This window comes from Pogona vitticeps, chromosome 8 (genome assembly GCF_051106095.1).
Source record: "Pogona vitticeps strain Pit_001003342236 chromosome 8, PviZW2.1, whole genome shotgun sequence".
Taxonomy (NCBI): Eukaryota; Metazoa; Chordata; class Lepidosauria; order Squamata; family Agamidae; genus Pogona; species Pogona vitticeps.
Genome location: NC_135790.1, coordinates 14,631,959 through 14,656,431, shown reverse-complemented (window position 1 = coordinate 14,656,431; position 24,473 = coordinate 14,631,959). Strand labels below are relative to the sequence as shown.

Genomic DNA, 24,473 nt, shown 5'->3' with positions numbered 1-24,473 from the left:
TGTTTAAAATCCAACTTCTGTTTTCAGTATTAATGTGGTTGACTAGTTTCACTGTGCTTGGCCATTGATGCTCAATTAACTGAGCCATCGTTGAGCCCTAGGCAATTAATTAATTTTAAGTGACATTCTAGTTCCTATAACTAGTCTGATGTTGGGGTTAGTGCAGCAGTATAATGCTAACTTTTGATGGGCAGGCTCCTATCGACAGATTACATGCCACCCCATCCCCACAAAAGATTGTAAAAATGCGGGCAGTGCTCACAATCTCAATAATGAGTAGTTTTCAGGAGTGGTTGTGGTTTTTTTTGTTTTTTGTTTTTTGCAAAGCCAGTGAGTCTAAACTGTCAATTCAAGTCACTCCCAAATACTTTGTATTTCTAAAGAGATAACTCACAACAGTGTATTGTGATTGAGAAAGTTAATCATCATCTTCTTAAGAATTTGAGGGAGGCTCCAAGGGAATAGGAAAGCGTGGTTTGATTAATTCCCCATTTGCAAAGGAAGGGGTCTGTGTTTGCACCCCAGAGATTCATTGATTAAGGTGAGATATGATTTGTATTCGTGAAGGCTTTCACGGCCGGGATCTAATGGTTGTTGTGGGTTCTTTGGGCTCTTTGGCCGTGTTCTGAAGGTTGTTCTTCCTGATGTTTCACCAGTCTCTGTGGCCGGCATCTTCAGAGGACAGGAGTCGGAACTCTGTCTGTGCTCTGTTCTGACTCCTGTCCTCTGAAGATGCCGGCCACAGAGACTGGCGAAACATCAGGAAGAACAACCTTCAGAACATGGCCAAAGAGCCCCAAAAACCCACAACAACCATGAGATATGATTGTCTGAATTTTCCCTCTCTGGGCCTGATCCTACTGGAAAAAAAAACATCTGTTGCACCGGGTTTTCCTTTAAAAACATGGTTTAAATTTAAGTGTACACAGGAGGCACTTGTGCCAGGGTGAGTGAGTTATTCTCGTCCCCTCTCAGAGGTCTATTCATTTTTGGGTAGGGTAGCAGAATAACACATGTGAGCACTCCTGCTGCTTTTTTTAAAAAATAAATCCTGCTGTCTGAAGCAGAGGTGTTCCAAATAAGGGAGGGGGGAAGGATTTTTTAAACTGCTCAGTCACCTGTCCCCGTGGCCTCCCACCCTCACCCTGTGCCCCCTCTTTCCTTCTTCACCTCCTTCCCTGTCCCTCTTGCCCTTTCCCCCCTCCGTTACCCCCCCCCCACTATCCAGTCACCTCCTGGCCTGCTGCCTGTGACTAACCTCGTTTTGTCAGGCGGTGTGTGTTGTGGTGACCTCCTCCCAGCTGGGGGATTCCCTGCATGGCGTCTTCCAAGCAGCCAGAGGGTCAACCATCAGCTGACTGGTGCTGCACTGTGAAGCTGGAAGAAGCTGTGGAGCCAAATCCCTCACCTGGGGGATTTGCGGAGCGGGGGGGGTGTCCTTCCAGGGGGGGGGAATTCAGCTCCACTGTTTCTCTGGTTTACCAGGCAGCACCAAACAGCTGATGGTCAGCCCTCATGTGACTCAAAACCACATGAATGCAACATGGTTTTGAATCACTTTCAATTGCATTGCTGTCTTCAGATGATCAATTCAGAATTTGCCTTCGTCTAATTTGCTTCACAGGGTTGTTGGGAGAAAGAAATGGGAAGGGGAGAAAACTGCTGCTTGGAGATTCTAAGATATAAGAACTAAATCCACAATAAAATATGGTGATCAGAATTATTATAGGTGTGGTGGAATAGAAAACATGCCACTGCTGAAATGGGCTGCTTTATCAGCAGGTTAGGGGTGCCCTTATGGGTGTGACGTGAGAGGCAACGGGTGGCCAACATTTCCTCCTTACAGCACTGGGATTTCACACTGTGTGATCTTTTGATCCCACCCCCACCCCCACCCCCACCCCCGTCCCCGTTTCTTTGCTTCAGATCAGGAAAGGAATTCCCAGACCGCTGCGCCTCCAGTGTTGATGCTGTGGCTCAGATCAGAGGGGAAACGTTCTTCTTCAAAGGTCGGTGGCGTTGCACTTGAAGCAGGTTTTCCTTGCCATGGATCAGTGTTAGAGGCTGCGCTTTGGGTGCAGAAGCTCCCGTTCGTATTCCAGTCCCCTCTTCTCCAAGCAGGGTTACAAAAGCCTTTTGCCTTCAACCCTGTAAACCGGGTTCTGCCAGTCAGTGTAGAAGATACTGAGCTAGGGTGGACCATCTTCCTATGTTTTAAGTCCTTGTGAAAGATGTAGAGAACAACAGTCCTGTTATCTTTACAAAGATATGCTACAGAGCCCTTGAAAAGGACTCAGCTGCTGCTGCTGTGGAATGTATGGCAGCTGTAATTGATGGTGTGGTGATTGAAGACCAGAACTGTATGTAAACTGCTTCAGAGTACTGTAAGGGGAAGAGTGTTTTGCCAGTCTCTGCCTCTACTGGACTCTGTTCCCACATTCTGTCCGTCTCTAGAATGGCCAGGAAACAAAGACCTTAGGTAGAACTTTGTGTATAATAGCCAACCTGATCCTTTATTTATTTATTTATTTATTTATTTATTTATTTATTTATTTATTTATTTATACCCTGCCTATCTAGTCATTTCGACCACTCTAGGCAGCTTACTACATAAAGGATAACAAGTTCAAGAAAAATTTATAACAATTAATTAATTAAATGATTCTGCAAGATGGGAAAAATACAAAATAAATCAAATAAAGAGAAAAAGAATAAAAAAGGAAAGAGGACAGGAATTAACTGGAAGGGAAGGTCTGCCTATACATCCACGTTTTTAGTTGGTTCTTAAAAGTACCCAGCAAGGGTGCAGCGCGAATCTCCGGAGGTAGGTTATTCCAGAGACGAGGAGCCACCACTGAGAAGGCCCGGTTTCTAGTTCTTTCTTTCAGGGCCTCCCTTGGCGTCAGGCTCCTCAGCCTCACCTCCTGGCTCGCGTGGGTGACACGGGTAGAACTAGTTGGGAGTCAGCGCTCCGCCAAGTATCGAGGTCTTAAACTGTTTAGGGCCTTGTAAGTAAGCATTAAGACTTTGAAGTCAATGTGGAAACGGATGGGCAGCCAGTGCAGCATGGCCAGAGTAGTTAATGGCAAGGGACAGCTTTAGGTCTCACTTTGATGACAGGACCACACATTTTTCTAATCTCTCTTCTTGTTGGTCTTCATCACAACATTGTGCAGTAACAAAATCTACATTTTAATAATGTCCTGTGCGGAGCTCTTTGTCTTGTCTGTCTGACTCGTCCACTGTTCAGCTTTTTTTTTTTTTGGATGATTCCAGGTTCTACTATTATGGCAAAAGGAGAAAAGCTTAGCTCTGCCCTCTTTCTCCATTTAACACTCCTTACTCATTTATTTTTTCTTTTCCTATCCTGGAAACCTTCAGGCAAAACTTTTCTATACTGGCTTCCTTACTGTTTGCTTGCCCTTCCTTACCTCTGCAGTATCCTTTTTGAGATGTTTTCCTACATTGAGCTTTATTCACGACTGCAAAATAATCCTGTGAGAAAGATTCCCCCTTGTCTTGGTGAGCTAAGCCAGGCAGAGCTAAGCTTCTGATCTCAGTCAGAGTCCAATGCTGCCTTTCTCCTCTGGCAGGTCAGTATTTTTGGCGTCTGACCCAAAGTCGACACCTGACCTCTTTGCGCCCGGCCTTGATCACTGGATTCTGGCGAGGCCTCCCTCCCACCCTCCGCAAAGTAGACGCTGTTTATGAGAGGCACACAGATCACCGCATCCTCTTCTTCAGTGGTAAGAGGTCGTGTGCATGGAACTGATTATTTGCTGTCACTGATATCAGAATAAAATGCTTGGAAAAGGGAAGGGGGAAGGTTGGGGCTTGGACTCCCAACTCCCATTTTCCTTGGAATTCTGATTCTGGGCATTGGAATCCAAGCCGGAATCAACTACTAAATCCAGCTGGAGTAGACCCATTAAATCAACGACTTACAGAAGCTCAGATTATTTAATGGATTTACTCGAGCATTAGCAATTGGATTTTGACCCAAAGGTGTAACATTTCAAATCTCCAGTCAGACTCAACTGGCCCCCTCAGGTTTCCAACCACTGCCCAGACAGAGACCTCTGGGAAACCTGAAAGTGGAGCATTTAGACAATATCCCTTTCCTGTGGTTATCACTGGGCAGCTGCTGTCCAGTGTATACTGTATACGTCCCATATAGCCCCATCCATGTTTATACGTATTAAGCTACACTTCGAACATTAAAAAGTCATGTTTCTAGTACATCCTCTGTGTTGCACACATCCGGTCATCATAGTTTTCTAGGAAATGTCTCCCGAGTTCTTGGGGAGTTGTTTCATCACTTCTATACTAGAGATTATTTCTCCTCTCCCCAAACAGGATCTATAATAATCTCTCATAAGCAACTAGTAAGACTTTGTTTACTTGATTCTACCTTCAGCTTAAAGCAAGTTTCTGTTGTACAGATAACTGCAGCGCCCTAGGCTGTAGCCTTTTTTGTGCTGGTACTGATGATGAGCGACTAAAGATGGCTTCCAAAGCAGTTGTAAAACCCTGCTTGGCCATTTTGCAGAACAGGAAATCTGAACGTCTGTAGTTGCCCGCTTTGGATTCTTTAAGGAGAAAGGTGGGGTAAAAAATAAATCAACTTGCAGTCCTATATATATCTGGTCTGAAAAGTTTCCCCCTGCTGTATGCATCTGCTCTCCAAAGCTTTATTTATAAATAAGTAGAATGAGTGCTGGTAAAGTGTTTAATTTTTGGATGACAACTGCCATAATACACACATACACATGCACAAACATGCCAGCCCCAGCCAGTATAGACACTGGTCATGATATCTAGAAGATTCTGGGAATTTTATTCCAAAAAAATAAATAAAATAAAATAAAAAAAGAATTTTCCTTGCTCTATGTAGGACCCTCCATGTAATGGAAACCTTGATAAAGCAAGGTTGGGAACAGAGGGACAAGGAACCAGTGATAGTGATTGCTGGTCCAGAAGGCTGGTGTGTGTGTGTGCGGTCTGGTGTACATATCTAGAGGCCTTCAGGTTGAGCAGTGCTGCTTTCTAGCAAAGAGACGTAAACTGACATCTGTATCCCATCCATTCTGGGTTCTGCTGGCTGTCACAACTCTTATTTTGCCTCACCTGCTTCCATTTCCTCAAATATTATTAATGTGTCATCAACACAGATTTTTTAAAAAATTATTTTTGCAAATGATGCCTGCATACAAGCTTCCACAGAACTTGCACAATCTGTATAATTTTGTTCCTGGTTTCATTTCTTCCCGACCTAACTGTTGACATTTCTATACTGCACTGTCCCTTCAACTACCGTGTCCATGCAGACATATCTGCAACTGATCTGTTGCCTTTAATGAATTACACCCGTCTTCCTAAAACCTCCTGCCATTCAAATATGTTGAACAAAAACCCATGGCGTCCCCATCCAGCGAAGTCAATGATTATGCGAGTCGGTCAAACAGATTTTCAGGCTTAAAAATAAAGGCTTGGGGGGAAAAGAGTCCAAAGTTGTTTGTAGCCCACAAAAGCTTAGAATATCCTAACTGTTGAGGTGCCAAGGGGCTCTGTTGTTGTTTTTGGCTGGGGAACATGGATCTTTTTCTCTCCTCCTCACTGCTCAAGGGCCTCTGTACTGGGTCTTCAAGGACAACGGTGTGGAAGAGGGCTATCCTCGGCCTGTCACAGACTTTGGGCTGCCTCAGGGAGGCATTGACGGTGCCTTTTCGTGGCCTTTGGACAGGAAAACTTATTTCTTCAAGGGAGGTCTCCACTGGAGCTATGATGAAGCCACAGGGCACATAGAAGAAGGCCCTTCCATCCACAGGACGCCCTGGGAGCAGCTCCCTGACTCTGCTGATGCTGTGCTGAGTGAAAACGATGGTGAGCTTGTGTGTGTTGTTGAATTGTCGTTTATTGTCTTGATGCAGTGTTTGGGAAGATTACTTTTTGGCTTATAGTTCCCAGAATCCTCTAGCCACCAAAGCTTTGCTTTGATTTTTCCAACTACATTTGGATTTGTTTGGAATTACCCGTAAGTCCTTCCAGTTATTGCCAAACAGCAGAAGTGAGGAGCAGGATTGCCAGGAAGAGCTTGTTTCTTTTAAACATTCTCTTCTATATAATGGTGGTTCCCATTTCTTGTAGTGCCCTCTGATGCTGGTTTTCACATGATGTTGAACGAGGAGTGGACAATGTGTGACCCTTCAGATACTGTTGAAATTCAGTTTTTTGTCAAATCTCCCCATATAGCCAGTGATGGAGGATGATGAGAGTTGCAATTCAGCTTATCTGGAATTTGCCAACTTCTGTGCAAAGCTAAGATTTAGTGCTACTTGGGCATACCTTATCAACTCTTGGTTTTGCAAGATCCCTGTTGCCCTCTCTGCCTTTGTTTGCCCTTAAGGAAGACTAAACAATTGTTTAATATAGGTTAAACAAATTTAGAAAAATAAAAATAAAAGAACAAATAAAAAAAAAGACAAAACCGATGGTGGCACTTTAAAGACTAACTGCTATATTTTAATGTGAACTTTTGTGGACAAGTCCACCTCCTTAGACATAATAAGAGAGAGATAACATGGCATATATTTATACATGGTGCCAGGATACAGAGATTGTGGCTGGTTGATGAGAAAGCCAGTGGGGTATTTAACAGTGGGATGATAGCCTCTTTGACATACAGGCGTTTTCCATTGAAGCTTTTGCTGTAAAGGCTATAAGAACCTCTGTCACAGAATAACATGGATGTTAATTATATTGAAGAGACTGGCCTTTTACAGTTGCTAATGTGCAGCTGCTTACAAAACCTCCTATAAAGAAAAGATGATTAGTGTCTGTAAATGGCCAGTCTCCTCAGTATAATTAACATCCATGTTATTCCACCATTGTTGTTTTATGACAGAGGTTCTTATATCCTTTACAGCACAAGTTTCAGTGGAATATTCCTGTACATCAAAAAGGAAGTGGAGTTGTCCATGAAAACTCATATTATAATAGCCTTTAAGGGGCCACCTAGAGATGGGGATGGTGGTGCTCCCCAGGGAGGAAAAATTGTTGCTTCGACTTTGCCAGAGTGTTCTCTTACTTCACTCCCAATGCCCTTGTTTCCTCACGCATTTTTCTTGCTGCAGGAACACTGTATGTCTTTAAGGACAAAGATTACTGGAAGTTTGACCAGCACAACCTCAAACCCCAGACAGGATATCCTCGATCCATAGCTAAGGACTGGCTGGATTGCACAGGCGAAACTTATCCTCCCAGAAGCATGCCCACCAGCCCTACATCGGGTGCAGAAGAACTTCAGCCTGACTTGCGGGGTCCCCAGCTGGAGATTGAGCGCTGTGTGTGCTTTTGTTCTGCCTGTCAAGTACTCGCTTCAACCCTGCTCAGCTGTTTACCTGTCCTTCTCCTGACCCTACGTGGATTTCTTTAGGAAGGACAAGAAATGTTTTCAGAAGTTTGCTTTTCAAGCACAGTTTATGGTACCAGTTGAAGCAGCCATGTTGTGCATTTGTGACTGGGACAGGAAGAAAAAGAGAAATCTCCCAGTTAAATGAGATATGTGGTAATGAACGCCTCGGATGGAGGCTGTGGCTGCAGTCCGACACAGGTCATAGCGAGGCTCTGTGCCTGTTGAGGGCGCATTCTTCAAAAAGCAGTGTTTGGATACCGATGAAATTGAATAGGAAACGGGGGTCCAAAAAGAGTCAGGACATCCCTTCACAATACAAAAAGTTTTGTAGGATCTATGAGCATCCAGTCAAGGTAGGAAATCTTATTCCTTCTAAGGGATAAATTCAGTGTTAGAGAAGTTCATCGGGGACTGCATTCCACTTGTGGGTGGGGCGAAAATACACCATATTTTTGCTTCAGGCTCTTACTGCCAGTAATTAAGCCTTTCAACCTTTCAGTGGGGTGGAGTGGGGCCACGTCTTGTACAAAAGCTGAGCAACCCCCCAAATAATGGTGCCATGAGGATACGGCCATCAGAGGAACCTCAAAGGACTGAACTGGGCCATGAGAAGAACTGGATTTCGCCTCTGGACCACCTGAGGTCTCTCACTGCTGCTGACCTTTTTGTTTCCAAGAGCTTAAAGATTGCCTTTTCCCATCCATCCTTTTGGAGAGTTCTTTCTCTGTTTCCAATGCTCCTTAACAGCAAGAGCACGGCCTTGCACACTCCTTCGGCGGCACATTTAGCCACCAGTCACACGTGCTGAAATGACTGGTGCGAGGAACAGATGTGCTGGCTGGGAAGGAAAGCCATGCATTACTTTTTTGCTTCAAAGAACAGCTCAATGGCAGCGTCTCTCTTGAATTTCCTCTGTCGGCCCAGCTGTGCTGTGACTCAGAATCACTTGCTGGAGCCTGCCTGGTGGATTGACAAAGTTATCATTGTAGCTTAAAGACCAGGGACTTTGTTAAAAGAGTAGAGGTAATTAAAACGGAATGTGCGGCATAAAACAAGAATTGGAAAGGAAAGGAGGGTGTGTCGATCTGCTCCCTCTACACCAGGCATTTTAGATTTTCTGTTGAGTGAGTGACATCTTGTGGATTCAAAACAAGGTATTCCAGATCTGAGCTCTCTCCCGCTTTTTGACCTCTGTCTGTGTGCTGTGATCACATTAAAGGTAAAGGTTAAGGTTCCCCTTGACAATTTTTGTCTAGTCGTGTTCGATTCTAGGGGGCGGTGCTCATCCCTGTTTCCAAGCCATAGAGCCAGCGTTTTGTCCAAAGACAATCTTCTGTGGCCACATGGCCAGTGCGACTTAGACACGGAATGCTGTTACCTTCCTACCGAGGTGGTCCCTATTTATCTACTTGTATTTGCATGCTTTCGAACCGCTAGGTTGGCGGGAGCTTGGACAAGCGACGGGCGCTCACTCCGTCGCATGGATTCGATCTTATAACTGCTGGTCTTCTGACTCTGCAGCACAGGCTTCTGCGGTTTAGCCCGCAGCGCCACCACATCCCTCAGTGATCACATTAAATTCAGTCAAAACCAGAATATCAAAGAGGAGATAGTGGTTCCAGTTTAATAAGGCATAGAGGTTCATGAATGGTAAGGCACATACACAGAATAATGTCAACCCAGGATGCTACAAACTCAGGTTTTACTTCCAGTTTACAAAGAATTGTTTGAAGAGAGGACTCTCACGGCCTTGTGGCAAGATTTCCACCTGGAACAGAAATAAAGCCATGTGAGACAAGGAGGCCAATGCAGACACAAATCTCTCTCTCTTGTAATGCGGTGTGCAGTTTTGCTTCTTTTATCTCTGCAAGGATATCAGATAGATGGAAAAGTACAGAAGGAGGCAACCAGGGTGGCCGGAATATTGCCTTTGTGAGAAAAAGCATCTGGGTAAGTCTATGTGGTTGAAGGTATCTCTTTAGAAAGCCTGGTCCAAAACCATTAAGGTTGTTAAACATTCAAACCAGCAAACTATGAATGGAGCATATAGGCGTATTGGTAGCCAGTTTAGTTGGTACCAAGTTAGAACTGCACTCAATTTTTCTGGCCTCCATCAGCATACATTTGCCTGTTTTTCATACCTAAGAAACTTCATAACTCTCTTCAAAGGCAGCCCCATGGTAGTAGACTATTTGTGAGGTGACCACTGTTTGGGTAGCTATGGCAAAGTCTGCTGGCTCCAGGTAGGAATGCAGGTGGCAGACAAGCCAGAGCTTGTAGAAAAAGGTACTATCATATCTCCCCAAGTCTTCTCTTGTCTGCATTAAAAGGTATCCAGTTCCTTCAACCTTCCCTTGTTTCCAGAATGGAGGGTTCCTTTTCCTTCATTAGAGCTTCTGCACATTTTGATTGGCCATTTGTACAGCCTCCAGATACTTACTTGTGTATTCAGGGGGTACTTCATTTGGGAGATAAAGTCCTCTGCCACTTTTAGAGCAGCCTGCTGTTCCTGCTCATTAGCTTTAAGACCTGCTCAAGAGAAGAAGAATGAAGGATAAGTTCTCAGATAATATTTGATGCCGATTGAGCATAGCTGGTGTTTTCTGGCAGATAAAATGGGAAACTGGCTTCCTCTGTAAGAAAGACAGGATTCTTCTGTAGTTCAGGATTGTATTTAAGCACTGTGCTGGTCACACAGGTGATGAATACTTGTACAGTGGTGCCCTGCATAGCGACGATAATCCGTTCTGCAAAAATTGTCGCTATCTGGATTCGTCGCTATGCGGGACAAAAAAGCCCATAGGCTTTCTATGGGCAAAAAACTCACAGTTATGAGAAAATCCTCCATGCGGCCACTGTTTTTGCTGCCCAATAAGTGAGGAAAGGGCACGAAAACGGTGCGGGTGGCCATTTTCTTTACCCGGCGGCCATTTTGGAACCGCCGATCAGCTGTTAAAAAAACATCACTATGCGAAAATCGGTAAGCGAAATGCTTACTGATCATTGCAAAGCGATTTTTGGCCATTAGAAACATCGCAATGCGATCGCTTTTGCGATCGCAAAAAACACATTGCTATGCGGATTCGTCGTTAAACAAATTGCTCGTTATGCGGGGCACCACTGTAGATGTATAAATAATATTGAGATGGAGTGTGTACTGATGGACATTTTAACCTGCGAGTTTCTTCCAGCAGTAGTCTTGAGAGATACATAGCATGGATAGGTGAATCAGAAGCCTAAGAAATACACTCATCGTTGGGGGAGAAGATATGATAAATCCCTACGGCATAGAAAGACTTGCCAGAAGCATACTTTTCTAGAAAGTGAGCTTGATCAGGCACGGATGATGGTCACTCTTGAGTAGATCTATCAGAATGGCCAACACCACAGAGCTGATGTTACTTGTAAGTGTATAAGTACTCTACATTTTTGGTCTTGCGCTAGATATTGACGTTGTTCTTATGGCAGCCTATGGCTCACAGATTTACCTTTCCAGATGTAGATCTTGCCACTCTGTCCGTTGTCCAGGATAAAGCAGTCGTCTGTGATGAGCTGGTTCTGATGGAACGGACTGGCCTCAGAGACCTTCGTCAGACTCATTTTCCCTGTCATATCAGAGACCTGAGGATTGAAAAAGGAAACAGTAGTCAGTGTCTTGATGATGCTGAGGTCTGTGAGCCTCTTGAAATTTAGGTGTTGGCTCCTCCAGGTTTGTGAGAAATATACAGTAAAAGCCTGGTGCAGTCACTAATTACCAAAACATGCAGTGAGGGATAGGAGTTAGGCCCGCTGCCTCTGTATCATTTTCATCATGTCAACACTACTGTGTGAAGGTGGAAAGTTTGTTCTCTCCATGGAGGATCACCGCATGAGCCAGACACCTGGTTTTCCCATGTTCTGCTTGTATGGAGAGCTTTCACAGAGATGCTTTCTCCTGACATGTCACTTTGCATGAAGAAAGCAAAAATACCTTATACAGCACAGCTGAAACTGCATTCTTCTGATCAGCAACAACATCTTCCTCAGGACGGCCTTGTTTCAGAACTGGCTTAGGGCCCAAAACCTAGGAGGAAGCAACAGCTACTGGTGAATATGAACATATCCCTATGACATGTACACGATGTGCCTTAGAACCCCAGGTCTTCATGCTTCGTAACCTTCAATAATCGCCCCCTTCAAATTTGATGTTAGCAGTAGAGTCAGGCCTGATCCAAGACATATTGTTGCCCGAGACACATTAATAAATTCACTGGCCAATTTGTATACTCCTTCATGGAGGTTCTTTTCCTAAATTCTCCCATAAGGACTTTAGGGGCTAAAACACAACCTGTATAGCCTTCCTGCCCCCAGAGGAAAATGTCCACACTAGCATCACAGTTTACATTGCAGTGGGACTCGACCTACGGAATTAATCTGTATTGGAACGGAGTCCGTAGGTCGAAAAGTCCATACCAATTAATCCGTACACCACCCAAGAAACACCCCCCCACACACACACAAAATTAAAAATAAATGTTTAAAAAACCACCTTTTTGAAGTCTACAAGGGGTCCACCGGCGCCGCCATCGCTGCTGTTGGAGGACTCTGAGGGCTTCGGCGCCGCTGCCAGAGGCCTCTCGGAGGTCCCCCCGCCACCAATAGTGCTTCGGAGGCACTATCGGTGGCGGGGGGGGGGGACATCCAAGAGGCCTCCCATGGTGGCGGGGAAGGCCTTCAGTGGTTCCCGCGCCGCCGCTGCTGGGAGCCGAGCCACGCCGGGCAACCCCAGCCATGCTCGGACTCCCAGGAGTCCGAGAATGACTGGGATTGCCCAGTGCAGCTCCCAGCGACTGCGGCGGCAGCAGGGTGGGTGGGGGCCTCTGGATGTCTTCCACTGCTTCTCTGCCTGGAAAGCATCCGGAGGTCCCCCGCTACCGCTGCTGCTGGGAGCTGAGCCGTGCTGGACAACCCCAGCCATGCTTGGACTCCTGGGAGTCCAAGCATGGCTTGGGTTGCACGGTGCGGCTCCCAGCGGCGGTAGGAGACCTCCAGATGCCTTGCAGGGCTTCTCCACCACCATGGGAGGCATCTCGGAGGTCCCTACCGCCACCGATAGCGGCTCCGAAGCACTATCGGCAGCGGGGGGTACCTCCGCGATGCCTCCCATAGTGGCAGAGAAGCCCTGCAAGGCATCCCGAGGCACGACCTACGGCTTACGGCCTGGAAGGGGGAGGCAGGGAAAGCGCCAAATTTGAATTTGGCCCTTTCCCCACCTCCCCCTTCTGGTCTGTAGGTCGATTCTCCGGCCGCAAATCGAAGTTAAATTTTGCAGCCGGAGAAGTCCGTAGGTCGAAAAGTATGTAAGTGGAGCCGACCGTAAGTCGAGACTCCACTGTATTTTCCTTAATATTTTTATTCTACCTCTTAAAGAGATCATGAATTTTACAAGATGTTACTTACAGACCTGCCCCCATTAATAGTGGTGGTCAGAGTTCTCCCTGGGACATTCCAGGATTGGAGACATTCCTCCAAAAACTAGTTCTACCCAAGGGGAGGAGTATTGGAAATCTACATCTTCACCCAATTTTCAGTGGCCATTCTCTACTTGAGTATGAGGCATAAATAGAGACTTTACATTTTTAGAAGGGTACAGTAGTCAGAGTTGGAGATAAAACTGCAATATCAATGAATATTATAGTTGTACTAAATATGCAGCCAAAAAGAATTAAAAACACCCCACAGTCCCTACCATTTGTTTTTACAGGGGAGAGACATGGAGACTTCTTAGCAACCAGAACTGTACAGTCCCCAGAGCTACTGTATCATTAAAAGGAAGTCAACAAATAGATAAGTTTAAAAACGGAGACCAACATCTTTTCTAAAAACAGATTGAAAAAGTGTGGGTTTAAGGCCCATTTAAAACCAATGAAGAGAAGGGCAAATGCATTGCCTTTAGGGGGGATTATCATAGATATAAGCCAACATTCTGTTGCTGCTGCACAGCCTCCAAACAAACAATAGAAAAGTTCCTTTTTTGAATGACGGCTTTAAAATTCCCCCAGCCAACACCGTGTACATTCTGGCTGAGAGGTCCAGAGGCTGAAGCCCAGAAATGTAACGTTTCCAAACTTTGCCTTCAAAGTTATTGAGACATCCAGCAACGCCTGTACATTTGCATTTTTAACTCTTGCTTAATGATCTTACCGCTGTCATCTCAGCCGGCTCTTCACCATCTGCAACAATTTCAACTTTGGCTTTCCCTTTCCTCTCGCTGTCTCGGATTGCGATGGCCAAATCCCGGGCTTTGTTGCGCTCCAGAATATTGGATTTTACCCCATACCATGTAAAGATGTTCTGAAAGAGACAGGTCAAAAGAAAGAAACTCTCTGTTTTATGGCTAGAACACCATATCTGCACTTAATACATCTATCAGAATCCATTCTGCAGTTCCATCTTAAGAACTATACACTTCACTCCTCAGAATGCACATATACTTATAAACTCATTATATACAGTATGTTTCTTCTTCAAAGACCTTGGGAAATAATTTTTTAAACTATAGCTTCCAGAATTCCCCAGCCAGCATGGCCATTAACTACTGCTAAGGGGGCTGGGTTTTGTGAGACATAATAATCATCAAGTCCTCTCAAGTCACTGATGGCAACCCTTCACAGGGTTTTCTGGGTAAACTCAGAAGTGGTTTTACCATTCTTTTCTTCTGGGGTTATCCTGGACTGTGTAGTTTGCTCACGGCCATACAAATTGGCTCTTCTCCAATGTGGCACAGTGAAAAATTGAACTTCCAGTCTGTGGCTCCCAACTTCTACCTAAACCCTATCCAGCTAGCTGTCTGTGGAACATAGGGTATGACTATGCAGCAGGAAATATCCACATGGATCCACTGTGGATTTACACCAAGCAAGTGGGGTTTCCTTGGTTGAATTTGCTTTAGCCAACCATACAGTTATCGGCAGAGAAGAGAGGAGAAAATTAGCAATCAGCTTTGTGTGCATCTTGTTAAGATGTTCATCCAGTTCTGCCAAAGGCACAGCTACAGTAAAACCACCTTCACAAGCTGAAAATAAGTGCCAATTAGCAATTTCCTCCTCAGTCTCTGCTGACTCCTCACTCTTCCCCCTCCCTTTGGTTTCCCAGGTGCCTTAGTGAAATGGCACCAAGCCTTTATTAAAAAAACAAAGAAATGAAATGGGAAGAGAAGAAAAATTTGAAGGAAAATGCTTTTTTATTATGGACAGGGCTAAAACTCTCACTTTAAAATAGAACAGGAGCAATTTTTAAAACCTTGCTCTCTATTTGTTAATTTATGAATTGCTCCATTTTGGTACTTACCAATGGCAGAAGTTTTCTGCATTAGCACAGTTACACTACCTAAACCAATGTATTTGTTTTTAAAAATATAAAAGCCCCAGTGGCAGAAGATAAAAGTATGGATTTGTGGGAAAACTCTGGGTTGATTTGTTGACTTGCAGGCTGTGTAGTCAATTGAAAATAATGTGAATCGGACCATCCCAGTTCTGGAGCATTTCCTGCATTGTCCATGTACTTGCCTCCTCAGTCTAAAAAACAAATCCAAGTATTTCCAAACTTTGCTCCTTTCTAGCAGGCATATTTGTTCTCTTCCTGCCCTACATCTACATAGCCTCTGTCAGACTTACCTCTCCCAAGTCCAGGATGAAACAGTCCCCAGTGTTAAAACTAGACCAGCTCAGTTCTTTTTCAGTGGCTCGGATATTCTTTTTTCCTTTCACTTGGTAGAGTTTACGTATGGGGCTGGGTTGTTGGTTGGCTTGTGTTTTATTGAAGGCAGATTCTACACCACCTTCCTTTGGAGAAGAGAAGAAGGAGATAAAGTCTAGAAATATATGATCCAGGTTAGGGAGATGAAAATTGGCTTGTCTGATTTTTTTTCCCCTTCTCTAGCATTCTTAACCTATCAAAGCCTGTGGTGACACCAGGAAAAAGTCCCCCTCTGTTAATTATACTTTCCATCCCTTTCTTGTGCTTTGTGGTCACGTGGTATCTATATCCCTGGATGAACATCCCAATATGTTTTGGGGTTACAGATTAATTTCCTTGAATTTGAATAGCTATGGCCAGCTACACCGTGGTACAGGATTATTTTCTCTTTTGTTCTAGGGGGCACTGAAGCCCCTTAACTTTAATCTTTTAAAAAATTAACAGTACATCAATATGTCAGCTAGTGTTTCCTGATGGGTAGAATTTCCTCTTTTGCCCCTGCACCTCTGGAAGGCGGTGCATTGCACTTAAAGGACCAGGCGCCTCTGCCCAAGGCAGTGCTGTTTCCCTGACAGTAGGTGGAGTGATTTCAGGACAGTTTACAGAAGCAGTCCATCCACACTGAGATATATCTGTGCAGATTCTTGGTCATCCAGGTGAGGTTATCTGGAAGCTGAGCCATGGCAACTGGACTTCTTGTTAGGTTGAAACATTTCACTACTCATCCAAGTAGCATCTTCAGTCTGAGGAGGGTTGCTATCAGCGATTTTACTGGGGCATAAGTAGAGAACATTTTGCTGATGGGATCGCAGCCTCAGTTCTGCATTAGATTGTGACATTCCACCACGCACACATCCCATGAGATAGAATTTAGTGCATATATCTATACATATCTTTTGAAAACACACATTTTTCTGCATGGAATATGAGCCTTAAACATGATCCAGATTAGGATCTTGCATGGATTTCCTTCTAACTGTCTTCCTGCTATGCCCCCATCCCACTGGGTTTTTTCTCTTTGTGGAAGTCTTAGAACAGGAGAACTAGAAGGGCCCCTATGGATCATCCAGACCAGCCCCCGTCAGAGAGGCACATTTGGGAATTGAATTCCCAACCGCCAGCTCTGCAGCCAGATATCTAAAGCTATCTAGCAGGTTCTGAGGCAAGCTGTATCTAGGCCCACTGGAAATTGTAAACCCAACAGATTACTATTCCATCCCTAGTAAAAATGTTTAAAGAGTTTGTGGTTTGGTAGAAAGGCTCGTTCTAATAAGCAAAACATCCAGAGGAAAACTAGATTGATGTGGGAAGGGATATTCAGCTATTTAGTACAGTTATATCTAGAGATGGGGGTATTCATGTACGAATTCAAATATCCCCGCACAGGTGGCATTAATGAGGGTCCAGCCCCATGGGGCCGGATAGTCCACTCACCGATCCACCATGGATGGCGTGATTCTGCTAATGGCTCCGCAGCGCACGATCCGCTTGCCACTCTTCGACCTTGAGGCGAGGCTTGGCCTCCTGCCAGGAGTAGCGAGTGGATTGCGCACTGCAGAGCCATTCGTAGAATTGCACCGTCCATGTCAGATCGGTGAGTGGACTGGCCAGCCCCAGGGGGCTGGACCCTTGTTAATGCCACCTGTGTGGGGATATTCAAATTCATATATGAACACCCCCATCTCTCATTATTTCCCATCAAGATTGCGTCTATGGCTGTGTCCCTACATCTTTTCCTCAGGCCCCTAGATTCCCATTGATAGTATATGCACATCAAAGAATGCTTCAGTTAGGTGCTAGCATTCATCTGCAAATTTATCTCTCACCTTGTATTTGATGCCATGAGGGAAATACCCCATGAAAACATCAGACTCATTGCCTTGCACTTCCCGATACTGGATCGGCCTTTCCTTCAGAAAGGAGTTGAGATGGGTGGAGAGCAGCGCACACGCTCCCTGTTCATCTCGGGAAGAGTTTTGGCCTGAAAGAGAGAAATCAGTTATCTAACAAAAATTGGCCATTTTGGCTGTACTAAGGAAGCAATATTTCAATTTCTCTTAAATATATTGAAAGAGACGTCTGAAATTGGTGGAGACATTTCACCAGCACCCTTTTACACATGAGGAAGATTGCCTTTGTTCACTAGATTATTATCGATAGCTTTTTACACTTACAAGATAAGAGTCGATGAGATTTCTCTATCTAATCAATTCACTGATGGGGGTCCATGTTTAGGCATAAGGAGCAGGAATAACTCAGTAGTGGTAAAAGAGCTGCTTCACAAGCTGAAGGTGACAAGTCCAAGCCCTAGCTACACCAGCTAGGGATGGGAAAGATCCCTGCCTCAAACCCTGGAGAGGTCTGAAAGAAGTCAGTGTTAGTAATACTGTATCACACGGACTAATGGCCGAAGCCTAAGGCAGTATAAGGTGGCTTCCTATGGTTCATTTTGACACCAGCATGTTTGCTGATGTTTATGTACCAATCCAGATGTGCACACTGGAGTGCTCCTCGGGTCCGTTGTGGAGAATCAGGTAGGAATCCCCAGAGTAGAACATGCCGTGCATTTCTGCCGGGACACATACAGGTTTCATCTTCTCCACTCGCCAGATGTGTAGGCCTAGGGCCTTGACGGAATCATCGAAAGGAGAGCCGCTGCAAGGCAGAAAGGGAGAAAAGTGAAGCACTGGAATGTTGGACGAGATATGATGATGAATGTGTCACTTTAAAAAAAGATGTAACAGCTAAAATGGAGACACACCAGGTCTAAACACAAAATTGTGGTGCCCAGTATGGTGTAGTGCTGTGGTCCCCAACCTTGGGCGTCCAGATGTTCTTGAACTTCAACTCCCAGAAATCCTGGCCAGCAGAGGAGGAGGTGAAGGCTTCTGGGAGTTGTAGTCCAAAAACATCTGGAGGCCTAAGGTTGGGGACCGCTGGTGTAGTGGACAGAATAATGGATTAGGACTCAGGCAATCTGGGTTTCATTCCCCAATTCTGCCATGAAAACTCACACGGGGGTGTGTGAGGTGAAACCATCCCTTATATACCTCCCTTCAGAGCCGAAGAGTTGGTGTTTGTCTGTAGAGACTATCCGTGGTCATGTGACCGACATGCTGCTTAGGGAGCATTTATATGGAGTATGTGGAATAAAATAGGATATAATGATTTTTAAATTAATGACAAAGCAGGGAGTTGAAGTTGAGTGATTTGAAGGCAAAATTAAACAGAAGCAGCCAAGGGGAACTGAACTGCTGAACACCCAGGCCGCTGCTTGAGATAGTGGTCTTTCTGAAAACTGAAATTTTGGTAGGAACTCTGTGTTCCAGTGGAGGTAAGAAGCATTTACAGCAATGCTAGCAGTCTTTGTGTTCCAGTCAAGATGAGGAAAAGGCAGGAAGAGTTTACTCTAGTGGGAAGAACGAATTGGATTCAGCAGCTGAATAGGAAGTCTTCCAAAAGAATGTCCAAAGGACATGGGGAGGAAAAAAAGAGGAAGAGCAAGAACCAGCTCCCATTCCTCGCCAAAACCTGTCAAACAATTACAGATTGGCAGTCTGATCTCTCAAAAGGACTTGGTGAGTGATGCTTCTGCTATTCCATGCTCAAAGAGGTTCAAAATATGGAGGACTTCATTCTCCCCAACCAAAACTATAGCCACCTACCCAACTTTGTATCGATTGACTTGACTTGCCTGATCAGCATCTAAAATTTTACCTGGACTTGTGAGTTCTTGCTGAACATTGTACGTTGTCTTCCTACAAAGAGGACTGTAAGACTTGCACTGGGCCCAGACAAAGAGGATGGTTTATATTTTCAAAATGGTGATGCAAAGTTTATGACCATTTTTTTTCTTGTTTCCAGCAAGTCTAGGGGATATTCAATGTGAAATCCAGTATTTGATGAGGCCTGTGTGAGAGACTGCAGTGCCTTCCTCCTATAACATCTCAATAGATGTGTAGAAAACATGGCTTTACTAATTTTAGAAGGCATACTCCGTTTCCCTTCCTTATTATTTATAGGATCTTTGACTGAAGAAGGCGGCTAGAGTTCTTGAAAGTCTGAACAGTATTTGGGGGTGGGTTAGGGCATGGATGCCTGTTTTAGTTGTCCTCTTAAAAGTATTATCAGAAAAGGATTTTGAATTTTTTCCTGAAGGCCTACATGGCTATGCCTGTAAATTTTTTGGCTCAAATCCTGTTGCACAGCACTGCATGCACTATGGTGATGATATCACCAGCGGCAAGTTGCTGCAGATAAATGTCTTCCTTTGGTGATTTTTGGAATGCAGATGACTTCATTGCATTTTGTATGCATTATGTGCACCTCAAAATTGCCTTTAATCATCAGCAATTTATCACTCCTGTTGATGTCATTACTGTTGCACACAGATCTACGTATGCAAAAGGATTCTGTAATGTATTTATCATAATAAGTATGCTAACCTCTGGAATGACCTGCTTATACAAGTACAAATCTTAATCTGAGAGATTTGCTATTTTAATAGCTTAATTTTGGCCAGGCGCAGGAACTATTGTGTTGCTGATAAATCATTTGATCATATTATGACTATAGATGCTAATGGACAGTTCCTATGGCTAGCAATGAAAAAACACTGGGCAGTTATTCCATCTTTCCTTCCTTGGTTGACATAAAAAATGGCTGCATGTTGGCATACTTGTTCATGCAGAGAGTAGACAATTATACCCTAAAATAGCATAAGACTACAAAGAGCCCGAAAAGCCCACAACAACCACTACAACTTGCATTTGTGGTCATGTTGGCTGGGAATGAGGAAGAATGTAGTCCAGTCCACCTAGAATACGGGCATTTGGAGAAGGCTTGCATAAGATAAAAATCCATAATGAATCACAAGAAATCCAAATGCAAGAGGAGGTGATACCTTTTATTGGACCAGTAAAAAAATAAAACAAAAAAAATGGCAATCTTTCTTGGATGAAATCTACTTCCTCAGGCTCTAAGCACACCCCCTTCATGGACAGTGCAGAAAAATTGTCCAGAAACTGATGTTACCTTTCTGGGAGAGATGTAAAATAATTCCAAAGTGTTTGATCTGTCTTAACTCTTTGTTATTTTGATGCAAAAGATGAACAGAGCTACCCCTGTAAAAATCCATCAACCTTCGGATCTCTTTTCAGTTCAAAGATCAGTAGGGACTTGAAAAGCAAGAATGGCCATTGCATTGTTACAGGAATTACTTCATATTGGTTCAAATGTGTCTTTCTTTCAGGTATAGGATGGGGATTCTTAAGGTACCTGGAGAACATGACAATAAAAGAGCATGGCCCAAATCCTCTTGCGTAACTTACTCTGGTGAAAGATATTGCTGCTAATTAAAGGGTCCCATTTCGGTTCCTAATTGCTTCCACTTGGTTTCATTGTGCACACGTCACAGATGACTAAGAATCAAAGCAGGGACCCTTTAACAATATACTGTTGGTGATGGTGTCATTTCTCCTACACCAGTGTACATTGCACCAGGGAATTCTGGCCAATTGTCTATAATTAAACACAGTGAGAATACCTAGAAAGACTAAGCAGGACCAGCAAAACTGCACCAACTAGAACATCTGTCAACTAGAAGTCCTTTTAAAAATGCCCTCTGCCTTTTAAAATAGGTATTAGGCTTTGACTGAACGGAAAATAAAGAGCTTCTTACCTCTTGGGAGCTGCCGTGTACATGGTTCCGGGAATCTGCCAATAAACAAATATCTTACTTATGGTTGTCAGACACAGAATAGACCACTCTTAGCAGAGCTGGGAAATCGTACTTCTTGGAAATAACAACAACAATAATTGCATGTCATCAAGTCAATTTTGACTTATGGTGAACCTTTTCAGGATTTTCTAGGTATAGAATTTCCATTTCCTTCTTCTGGGGACATCCTGGATTTGTGCAGCTAATTGAATGCCCAACCTCTGGCTTCACAGCCAGAAATCTAACTCACTGAGTTGAGTGACCTCTTGTAAACTCTTGTCGGACTGCAATTCCCAGCATTCCTTCTATTAGCTATGCCGGCTGGATCTTATGGGAAGTTCAGTCCAGCCACCTCTGGAAGGCCACACCTCGCCTACCACTGGTTAAAAAATACAGAAGTGATGGACTAAGGCTTTGTGCATAGAATGTGTAGACAAGTCATTCAGTTTTTTTCTGACCTCACCAGTATGTCCTTGTGAACATCATTTTGTCCCCTATGAACACAACTGTCAATTTTTATTTATTGTGTGAATAAAAGTTGGGTTCTTGGGCACAATTGGGCATTGCATGGCCACCACGCTTGTACCCTTAAACTTTTTTTTAAAAAAATGCTTAGCAATAAGCATGATTCAAATGATCTTGTGTGATGAGGCCCTGAGAGAGACCAGGAACTGGACAGGGGACCTTCCGTGTGCAAAGGCAGATGCTCTGTCTTTGAGCTATGGCAACATTTTGCATTTTAGGATTAATCCCCTTTCCCCTCAGCCGTACAGGGAAGCCTTTACAGGAAGCAAAGAAAATGTCTGCCTCTGCTAATAAAGTGTTTTCCTTGACCACTGCCCAAAGCTTGGGAAAATTACTCTTTGGAATAACAGTTTTCTGAATTCCCCAGCCAGCATGGTCATCCTGGCTTGGGGATTTCAGTTTAGATCTGAATTAGAAACTTCTGCAAGCAGGTGCTGGACTGGCAACCCCACACAAGAGCCCTCTATATCGCACAGCAGGCTGCCGTCATACTAGGTCTATTATCTGTTTGTCTAATACAATATTGGCTCTGGCAACAGCTCTCCTGTACCCCAGCTAGAGATGTTCTTCATTAGCTGCTATCTCATCCTTTCAGTATAGCAGAAGAAAGCTCCCAGAGGTGGGGAGGGGGAAGATAAGAATTTCTTTTGGAAACCCCTTTTCCAGCAAGGTTTGAACAGGACTTTGAGGCTCCCTCTTCTCAGCTGGCTCAAGTCTCAAATGGAAGCATTACATTTTGGGCTAGGGGATATGCTACTGGATTTTGTTGCAACAGGCCTCCACTTGTTTTTCTGGCTTAAAAATACCATATTTTTCTGTGTATAAGACTATTCTTTTATCTAAAATCTTTAGACTAAAAATTAATGTTCGTCTCATACACGGAAGTAAGCTGAGGAGAAAACAAAAATAGGTGGAGGGGAAAGCAGAGATCACAGTGATCTGGCAGGGCTTCCCCCCCACTTGCTAAGCCCCACTTAGATTTCTTAATTTTGGGTTAGAGTCTTATACATGGGGGCATCTTATGCACGGAAAAATATGTATGTCAAAAGCTTTAGTTGTAACAGTAAATAAGTGAAAATGGGTTGGAGGGGAGGGAGACGATGGGAAAAGTCCCTGAGCAACTTTGGCACCCACTTAGATAATTAAAACAAACAAACAAACAAAGAAAAAGCAACAGGAATATATGTGCATATAATTTAGTGAAAACTATAAGAGATGGGGCGGGTGAGTCGTACAAATCTGATTACCGTATCTTCTTATTCCCTTAAACACACACTTCCCCATTTTAAAAAGTTGAGTTCCAGTTCCTGTTCAGTGTGCCAACGTCAAGCCCTCAGTGTCACCAGGGAGAGCTGAGGAATTCCTGCCCAAAACCTTGGGCTGTATTGGGCGAGGTGAACCAAGGTTCCCAGCTGAGTGCAGAACAGCTCCCTACCTTACCCCACAAGGAAAGGGAGAAGAACGTTCAGTGTCCAGTGAGCAGATGGAGACAAAGCAAACAAAGCTTACAGCTACCAAGATGCTCCGGCCCAGATCTTTGCCTGCCCGTTCCGAGCCTCAATCACTCCCAGGCACACTTCTTGTCTTGTTTTTGACATTTGCATACTACAGTTGTAAAAGATTGTATTCACACTCACCAAGGTAGTAACTTACACAGGCAGCTTCTGCTTCAGTGAAAACTTCAAAATGAGCCACATAAAATTAGATTTCCTGGGTGGGGCTCTTCCTTGTCTCTGCCATCAAACCATTCATTGCTTCATTTGTGGGCTGCAGGGGAGAGAAAAATGCAGAAGGAGTGACTCACTTTCCTTCTGATTTGTCATCACTTGGTGGTTTTTTTGTTTTTGTTTTTTCTTCCTGTCATGCGTTCTGCCCTTTGCTTGCTGAACTGTTTCCCTTTGGCTCTCTCAGCCCCAGTTTGCTAGAGGGCAGCTCAGGAACTGTCTTGTCTGCAACCGATGCGCCCAAAGCATGCAGGGTCTTGTTGTCTGCGGGATTTGCCTCCTGCTCAGCCTGATGGAGGAGAAATGTTACAGACATCCTGCAATTTTAATGAAGGAGAACACGAGACTTCTCTTGCACAAAGCAGGCACGGAAATACAGTTGGGTCATGTTTCAATACTTCCTCTGATCTGCCACTGCATTTCGGGACGTTGTGTGTGCACACCTATATTCCAAATGGAGCCACTGTGACATCTGCCAAGATTCTGGCCAAGAACACCGCCACTGTTCTTTGCTAAAGCAAGACCTAGTTAAGGTTTCAGGACTCTCCATGCATACAGTATAAGCCTCAATAACAAAAATGAGTCCCACAGAAGGCATTGCCTTACTTACTCTGCATCTCATCATTTGCTGGGGTTACCTTTGTGTATACATCTCAGGTTCTAGTTCTGAGCCCTGGCACTGAAGCCAGGAGCCTAAACACTGGGACGCAGCACTGAAAGTTCAAAGCTTGATAGAACACATACAGAAATTCTCTGTTACATCTCCAGTTGGAAGGATCAGGGAGGAAGTGAGATGAAAGGCTACCTGCCTGGAAGCCAGGAGAGTCCTGCCAGTCCCAGATAACAGTGGTCTAGAGCAGTGGTTCTTAACCTTTGTTACTCAGATGCTTTTGAACTGCAACTCCCAGAAACCTCAGCCAGCACAGCTAGTGGTGAAGGCTTCTGGGAGTTGCAGTCCAAAACTCCTGAGTAACCCAAGGTTAAGAACCAGTGGCCTAGAGCAGTGGTCGCCAACCTTGGGCCTCCAGATGTTCTTGGACGACAACTCCCAGAAGCCTTCACCACTACCTCTGCTGGCCAGGATTTCTGGGAGTTGAAGTCCAGGAACATCTGGAGGCCCAAGGTTGGGGATCACTGGTCTAGAGAAACAAGTGGCTTCACTGTATTTATTTATTTACCGTCAAAGACCAACCAAATAGAACAATATAGGAGAATAAAACAGTAAAACAATAAGCTATACAAAACTTGCAACATGCATTATACCAAGTGATAGCTCCCTAAGGGTATAACATTTATGCCACGGTTTATATCGAAAATATCCAAGACATCATCATTAGGTGATCAAGGAGCTGTA

At 44.3% G+C, this 24,473-nt stretch overlaps 2 protein-coding genes and 2 long non-coding RNA genes across 6 annotated transcripts in view; 3 read left to right on the top strand and 1 right to left on the bottom strand.

The window, feature by feature from the left end:
- Nucleotides 1-8,484, top strand: part of LOC110084322 (matrix metalloproteinase-17) — a 32,982-nt gene extending 24,498 nt beyond the window's left edge. The window contains exons 8-11 of one of the 2 annotated variants that reach the window (XM_072978825.2): nt 1,927-2,009; nt 3,594-3,746; nt 5,626-5,883; nt 7,134-8,484. In XM_072978825.2, the coding sequence (XP_072834926.2) occupies nt 1,927-2,009; nt 3,594-3,746; nt 5,626-5,883; nt 7,134-7,435 (796 nt within the window). In that variant the 3' untranslated portion in view covers nt 7,436-8,484. The remainder of the gene's footprint in view (nt 1-1,926; nt 2,010-3,593; nt 3,747-5,625; nt 5,884-7,133) is intronic. The other variant, XM_078379779.1, reaches the window with a different exon arrangement.
- The window catches only part of LOC144584198 (uncharacterized), a 465,271-nt gene that overhangs the window by 419,283 nt on the left and 21,515 nt on the right, over nt 1-24,473 (top strand). The window lies entirely within an intron of this gene.
- On the bottom strand, nt 9,013-23,464 carry CAPG (capping actin protein, gelsolin like). Of its 2 annotated transcripts, none has more exons than XM_020803608.3 (10): nt 23,033-23,464; nt 20,832-20,866; nt 17,634-17,806; nt 16,978-17,132; nt 15,070-15,237; nt 13,598-13,747; nt 11,385-11,477; nt 10,903-11,035; nt 9,855-9,943; nt 9,013-9,182 (listed from the first exon to the last, which is right to left on the bottom strand). In XM_020803608.3, exons 2-10 carry the CDS (start codon nt 20,852-20,854, stop codon nt 9,117-9,119), a joined length of 1,050 nt encoding a protein of 349 aa, XP_020659267.3. In that variant the 5' UTR covers nt 20,855-20,866; nt 23,033-23,464; the 3' UTR covers nt 9,013-9,116. The 2 variants fall into 2 exon arrangements, with proteins under 2 accessions (XP_020659267.3, XP_020659268.3); XM_020803609.3 differs by having other exon boundaries at nt 23,049-23,137.
- Nucleotides 19,095-20,531, top strand: LOC140701824 (uncharacterized). Its single transcript, XR_013538301.1, has 2 exons — nt 19,095-19,229; nt 20,403-20,531. It is a non-coding gene; the product is annotated as an uncharacterized LOC140701824 (long non-coding RNA).